This window comes from Chinchilla lanigera, unplaced genomic scaffold, assembly GCF_000276665.1.
Source record: "Chinchilla lanigera isolate Chin_1 unplaced genomic scaffold, ChiLan1.0 scaffold00019, whole genome shotgun sequence".
NCBI lineage: Eukaryota > Metazoa > Chordata > Mammalia > Rodentia > Chinchillidae > Chinchilla > Chinchilla lanigera.
In genome coordinates, this window is record NW_004955420.1 from 21,502,386 (window position 1) to 21,510,051 (window position 7,666).

Genomic DNA, 7,666 nt, shown 5'->3' on the forward strand with positions numbered 1-7,666 from the left:
GGATTCCAACCGTTGTGAGACACCCAGAATGTGCGAGCCTACAGACAGCCCTCCTTGCTCTTCCGGTGGACCCTACCCTGTTCTTTGCGCTCTGAGGTGTTCTGGACCAAGACGAGGAGGGGTCTAAAGATGTTTTTTCTGGTCCCCACCCGATCTCTTCACTCAGGTTCTCTGTACTTTCATTCTGATGTGCTTCAGCCCACTCCCCACTCATCAGATATTTCTTCCCCAAATTTCCCCTTTCCACTTGCCACTCCCCTGCCTTAGAACTTACTGAGGTTCCTTCTTGCCCAAAGAACTAGACCCAAATTGCTGAGATTTCTGAGACATGGTCCCTACCCACCTCCCTCCAGACCGCCTCCCTCTCCCGGTCCACTAACCAGCCCTCCCCAGCCCTCAGAAGTCCCCTCAGTTGGAAAGAAAGGTTCCTTCATTAAAACAGAATAATGGAGCCTTGTCCAAACTGCTCAAAGATACAATTTTCTCAATGTTAAGTTTTTCCCATCAATTTTTGTGAAACCTTTGGCACCGGCAGCTCTGCCTATCTCTTGTGAGAACTCACAGATGGCAAAGGGAAGGAACAAGTCCTGGCTGAATAATCATGGAAAAGACTCCGGGACCGCCCATCACGTGCCCTAGCACAGCTTGTTTATTTCACAGACATGAGCTCATGGTTGCAGTTTTATACATACCCATAACAGAAATTCCCATTTTCTACCGAAAACATTGTTCTCGGTTCATATACTAGAATTATATACCATGTACTCTTGTGACAGTCTTCTTGAAAAATCAAAATTTTCTGCTAAGGAAATTATGCTTCTGTGAGCCAAGACACCTCAGCAACTTTGCAGATAATTGCGTCAGACACACCTCTCTTCCCCCAAGATGTCACACAGGAACGCACATTTGTGCCTCGATCCTACCATTCTGCCTACGATCTCTATACTCTCTTCTCTGCCAAAGAATATTCCAGCATTTTCTATGACCCCCATCCTACTTGAAGATTTTCTGCCCTCTGTCTTGAGGTCTTACAGTATTCCTTTAGTTTCTTGTAAAAATCAGTGAAGATAGCCAGGAACGGTGTACAGGTCTGTAATCTCAGCATTTTGGATAGCTGAGACAGAAGGATCCAAAGTCTGAGCCTAGCCAAGGCAATTTTGCAAGACCCTATCTCAAAATAAAATATTTCCTTAATGGATGAGCATGTAGCTCATCCCCAGTAACACACACACACACACACAAACACAAAGATGTAGATCTCAGAAAAAAAGTAGTTAAGAAGAGAACACTAAGTTGACACCCACAATAAAGGAAATGCCACATTAAGGAGGAAGGTATGGGCACGCCTTACCCTACCCCACAGGACACTACTATTGATTTCAGTGAACCAATGAGCAGTGGTCACAAAAAGTTAGCATCTAATGGCTGGACACGATGGCGAAGAGCAGTAGGGCAAGGTGTATTTTATTTACTTGATGCCAGAACCCCTGCTAGATGCTTTCCAAATATTCAAATCATTCTTCTCAAGAGCTTTCCATTACCATCCCTAGTTTGAAAATGGTAAAACAGAGGCTCTGAGAAAGTACTTTGCTCAAATCCATCCACCTTTCATGATGGAAACCCACTTCCACCACTCATACCTACTAGGCGCTGGACATCTCCGCCTACGCTATCTCACTGAACAGTCTAACACAGCGGTGGTGAACCGACAGACGGAACTTGAGCTACAGCGGGCTGTTTGCTGACATTGCAGGCTCTACAAGGCAAGGCTCACCATCAGGGGTTTAACAGCTCTCTGGAGCAGGAGTGAGTATCTCCATTTTTTCAGATAAAAGGCTCACACCAGTGGACAACTATAAGTAATGACGGAGTTGACATGAGAAGTGGGAGTCTAGCTCCAAGTTCATGCTCTGTCCATCATCTCAGCTGCTGCAAGAAAGCACAGGTATGAATCAGCAGCTCCAAGAGAAGGTGAGAAATCTGGGAAACAGGGAGGTAGCTTACCCCACTGAAGGTCTCTGAATAAATAAAGAGCTTCTCCCAGACATGAGTCCATGGCCCTATTACCATATTACCATATGGATTACGGAGTTACCATTTACATTTACAAGGTGTACACATAATTGTAAATGAATGCTACCCACATTCCAGTCAGCAATGCGTGGGTTGGACGGGTAAAGCATGGCTCTTGTAATGAAAAATTACATCTTGTCATTGCAAGCAGTGTACCATGGAAGGAGGAAGAGGCAGACCATATTTAGGGTTTGTGCTCTATTGTGACACAGGCCCTGTCGGAGCAGAGTCTGAGGTCAGCATTCAGAAGAACATGCAAAGTAGGAAGGGGCAGATGAAACCCAGACAGATATGCATAGCATTTATGCTCCAGAGCAGGAAGGAAGGCGTGCAGAAGGGTTTCAGAGGTGTGTCAAGTCAAAGGGTTTACGAAATTCTCCCAACCAGGATGCTATTTAATGAAGCAAATTCCTCCAAGATCAGGTGGAAAGAAGCACCTCTGTTTGGTGGTCTTTCTTGGCTGGCCAATGCCTAGGTATACTGGGGTCCCTTCCAGGGGAGCCAGGAATACTAATGAGCACCAACCAAGCCAGAAGCGAGGAAGACTCTCCTCTTGGATCCTGAAGCCACTACCTACCCAGTCCTTCCAGGCCAGAGAGATATGAAACATGGTTCTTCTAACTTCTTCAACATTGCCCAGTCCTGGTGGCCGAGGGGGCCTCTCTGGGAGGGAGGACAGAGGGCACAGGCTGAACGAGTGAGGCAGCAGGCTGGCCTTGAGCTCACTTTGTAGCCCAGGCTGGTCTCGAACTCACAATGATCCTCCTGCCTCAGCCTCTGGAGTGCTGGGATTACAGGCGTGCGCCACCATGCCCAGCCTAACAGTTGCTTTGGAACAAGGCTGGGGTTCCAGACATGGAAATGGGAGATTTAGACATTCAGGCACAGTGTGAATTCCTCTGGGTTGCTGAGGGCCGTAAGGTCCCATCAAGCTCCATGGCCTCCCTCATCTAGCCAAAATGAAACCCAAGGTCTCAGAGTCCACATCCTGCTGTTACGGAAAAGAAGCCCCTCCCTGCACACACCCTGAGGCCAGGCTCCTCCTCCCTCTCTTCCCAGGCGGGCTCTGCTGGCTGAAGCTGGGCCTGTGTAAATCTACGTCCGCAAGACCCAGCTCTCCTCTTCCCTCAGGCACAGGGTTTGCTGTGTGGCAGAAACCGCTTGTTCATTCACTTAATTATTCAACCTTTGATGACCACTGGCTGAGTACCAGGTGCTGTGTTCAGGGCTGGGAGATTCAGATAAGAATCTAAGTCACCCCTAAAACAGGAATGTGCCCCACAGGCCCCACAGATGCACAATGTAGCATATTCTTAACTGTTTTTTGTTTGTTTGTTTTTGGTACCGGAAATTGAACTCAGGACCTTGCGCTTGCTAGGCAGGCGCTTATGCCACTGAGCTGTGTCCCCGGTCCCCGTATTCTTAACTTGGGAGCATCCCCAAGGATATGATGTTTAAAGACACTCTTTGTATCACTTGCTTGATTGCTTTGAAGCAAATGTGAGGTGTATCCCAAGATTTCCAAATGTGAATGATCCCCTCTTTTGTGACCGGCTAAGAGCACTGATGTACTATTCCCAAGCCTTAGCATCCTTCAGGTCAGCCACCCATGAACGAACGCTTGGAGGCCCCCAGACATGCACGGTACACCGAGCCTGCGTGTGCCTGTGCGTGCTGTTCCCTCTGACTGCAAAGCTCTGTCTGCCTTCCTCCTCTCAGCAGCATTTTAGCAATCCATCATTCGAGGCCTGGCCCAAGTGTCAGCTCTCTCAGCGCCTTCCTGGACGCTCAGGAGAAATACTCATGGCTCCTTTATTTGCGCTCGCAGAACCCATTGACGCAGCTCTGTGAGGACACCTGTAAACACTGAACAATAGCTGTTTGTTCCTGCGGCCTCCTCCCCCTCCCTCTGACTCTTCTCAGACCCCGAGCTGAGGACAGCAGCCACTCAACAGATGTTTATGGAAGTGGAAATGAAATGTACTGCTCTGTAAATTCCCATGTGTCTTACAGAAGGAGGACCTATGAAACTGATAGCCCAGCTTCCTCCGATCAAAGGAAGGGCCATTCCCTTGCCAGGCCGTACACTCTAACCCGCTTACTGCTGGGACTAAGTAGGGTTAGAGTAGGGGATAAGAGGGATAGGTGGGGCAGCAATGCAGTGCAATCAAACCCAATGTGGTTTTGCAAGGGCTACAGTGAGCACACTTAACTTGATTGTCTAAGCAATAGAAAATACCAAGAATAGGGGCTGGGGATTTAGCTCAGCGGCAAAGCGCCTGCCTGGCAAGCGCAAGGTCGTGAGTTCGGTTCCCAGTATCGGACAAGAACCAAAAAAAAAAAGAAAATACCGAAAATGATTCACAAGAAGCCTTGTTAATAGTGTGTGATTTTGGAGAAAGGGTAAAGGCAACAAGGTAATGTAACGGCTTTGATTTTCGTGGGGTTTTTTTTGTTTTGTTTTGTTTTTTGAGACAAGGTCTCGCTATGCAGTTCAGGCTGATCTTGAACTCACTCTGCAGCGCAGGTTGGCCTCGAACTCACAACGATCCGATCCTCCTGCCTCAGCCTCCCGAGTGCTGGGATTACAGGTGTGCGCCACAACACCTGGCTTGATTTTCCACTCTACACCTTTCTATGATGCTGACATTTTTGTCAGGAGTCCCTGTCACTTTTCAAAGTTATTAAATGAGTTCTGTGACTGCATCTTTTATGTTGTTTTTGTGTTTGTGTTTACCATACTGTGGATTGGACCCAGGGCCTTACACATGCTAGGCAAGTACTCTGCCACTGAGCTACAAATCCAGCCCTTTTTAAAATTTTAGTTTGAGACCAGTCTCAGTAAGTTGCCCAGACTGTCCTCAAACTTGCAATCTTCCTATCTCAGCCTCTAAGTAGCTAGGATTATGGATGTACACCACTGTAACCATTTTTAAAAATAAATAAATAAATTAATTAATTTTTGCCTACTGGGGATTGAACCCAGGGTCTTCACACTGAGCTACATCCTCAGCTTATTTTTTATTTTTTTATTTTTGTTTTGAGATAGGGTATCACTAAGTCCACTAAGTTCGGAAGGCTGAGGCAGGAGGATCACTGCAAATTGGAGGCCAGCCTGTGCTACAAAGTGAGTTCAAGGCCAGCCTGCATTGCATAGTGAAACCCTGTCTCAAAAAGACCAAAAAAATAAAAAAAGTCCACTAGGTTCCCCAAACTGGGTTTAAACTGGTGATCTTCCTGCCTCAGCTTCCCAGAATATTGGGATTACAGGCGTGTGCCACTCTTCTGCTCCTACATCCTAAATGACAAACTAAAATTACCAAACGGTGTGTGCTAAAGTCTCACTAGAATTTTCACAACAGCAGCATTGGTAATAACTGAAACTAGAACACACCTATATATCCATCAAGAGGAAAGGGATAAGTTAGTTGTGATATATCCACACAATAGAATACTATACAATAGAGAGAATGAACAAAACACAGCTACAAATGGACGGCTCCCCTAGCATAATGTTGAAGAAAAGAAGCCAGACACAACAGCATGTGCTCTATGATTCCATTTATGTAAAGTACAAAAAACAGGAAAAGCTGTTAGAAGCGAGGATGGAGGCAGGAGGAGAATGTGGGGCCTGGCAGAGGGGATGGCGGAGGCTTCTGGCAGGGGAGAAGAGCTAGTGGCGTTGTGTTTCTTACACAGAAGGTACGGATACTCTTACTTTGTGAAAACTCACAGAGTTCTGCACTTAATCGTTTGTGTACTTTCCCGTATGTGCGTGATACGTCATCAGAAAGCAAACAGCACACACACGAGGCCGCAGTAGAGATGCCCAAACGCTCCCTCACACCAGGCCGATTGTCCCTCTTGGGTTTGGATGCTGTCCTTCCAGCCTCCAGGACTTGTAGCAGTGGGGCAGTGTGGAGACCGAGCTTAACTCTGGCTCCTGATGGCTTTGAGAGCACCCATGTCCTGCCCCAAGGTGGAAGCAGGGGGCGAGGAGGAACAGAGGCCCCAAGCCCCTCAAAGGGCTGTCCTGGGATGGGCTGCAGCTCTCATAGTTTGCATTTCTAGCCATTGTTCAGTTTCTTGATGGGAGCAAGTTCAGGGAAGGGAGAGAAGCCAGGTTTTCAGACGGTTCCCGTTTAAATCAAGGTGGCTTCCATCCCAGCACCAAAGGGTAGGCAGACCAGCTCGTAGCATGATGGGAGGAGAGGGTGTACACTTGTTTTAATTTTTGTTTATTTATTTATTTTGTTTTTTTTGAGACAGGGTCTCGCTATCAGTTCAGGCTGGACTTGACCTCACTTTGTCGCCCAGGCTGGCCTCGAACTCACAAAGATCCTCCTGACTCAGCCTCCCAAGTGCTGGGATTGCAGGCATGTGCCACCACGCCCAGCGTTTAGGCTTGTTTTTAAACACTGGTTTGTGTTTTTTTTGTTTTGTTTTGTTTTGTTTTGGTACAGGGAATCGAACTTACGACGTTGTGCTTGCCAGGCAGGCGCTGTGCCGCTGAGCTAAATCTCCAGCTCCTGGCTTGTGGTTTGAGTGGCAGTAAGTGGGGAGACCACCTTGGAGGAAGAGGGCAGGCTGGATGTCCCATTAGAAGCCAAGTGATAAAGGGGCCATTTCATCCGGGGGGCTTAACTACAAATTGGCCATTGTTGAGCTTCCCTTTGTTCAATTCAAAATAAATACAACCTCCTCCGAGGGCCGGGCAGAACTGCAGCAGAGGTGGGCGTGTACAGACCAAGCCAAGCGCTGAAAGCACTGCCGCCTCCTCGCCCGCTCTGCAGCGGCCGTGCTGAAGCTGAGGTGGGCCCGGGAGAGAAGTCGCTTTCTAGGTCCACCAGGCCCCGAGGCGGCCCGGCCAGTGGGGCCGCTGGAGCAGCCAGAGCAAGACCTCTCCCGCCTGGAGGCAGACACGGGGCCGAGTTAGCCCACTACCGCTTTGGGAATAAAATCCAAAAAGGTCACAGCAAGAGTTAACTCTTGGTCATATGAAACTCACCACCAAGGGCATAAAAGGAAGGAAAAAGAGAACTCCGAGGGGTCAAAATAGATTTTGCCAAGTCTACAACTTCAAGTTCCTCCACTTCCTCACTGGAGCGAGCACTTTCTCTTAGAACCCATGGGCGCGGCCTCTGCTCTCATTCCTAACCCATCGGTTTGCTAGTTTCCAAGCAGGGGCAGAGGATCGCTGGGGACATGAAGAGCTAGAGAAGCTGTGTTCTGAATGCACGGGGCACTTCTGTCTAACAATCGAGAAGCAGGAGAACGCTAAGAATCAGACACTGGTCCCCTTCACGCGGAGTGGACCGTGCGTGAGGTACAGCAGGACACCGGTGTGCTGTAGAAACGCAGCCAGAGCCGAGGGCCCAGGGGCCTTGGGAGAGACCGCTGGGTCACCCGGATGCCAAGACTGTCCTGCCTCAGTCCTACTCAGTTCTGAAGTCAGTGGGACACCATGGAATGTTTCCAGACATTGCCATTAAAAAAAAAAGTTTTGGGCTTAAGGAAGAAATCTTCAATCTCTCACTCCTGTACGTTAATTTTGATAGTCAGTGCTTCTTTTTTTTGTTGTTTGTTTTTTCTG

The 7,666-nt window shown here is 48.2% G+C and overlaps 1 protein-coding gene across 1 annotated transcript in view; it reads left to right on the plus strand.

Moving 5' to 3' along the window:
- Positions 1-1,434: 1,434 nt before the first annotated feature.
- Positions 1,435-7,666, plus strand: part of Etv5 (ets variant 5) — a 72,720-nt gene continuing 66,488 nt past the window's right edge. Inside the window, exons 1-2 of the mRNA XM_013513339.1 lie at positions 1,435-1,447; positions 6,867-7,004. Of these exons, the coding sequence (XP_013368793.1) occupies positions 1,435-1,447; positions 6,867-7,004 (151 nt within the window). The remainder of the gene's footprint in view (positions 1,448-6,866; positions 7,005-7,666) is intronic.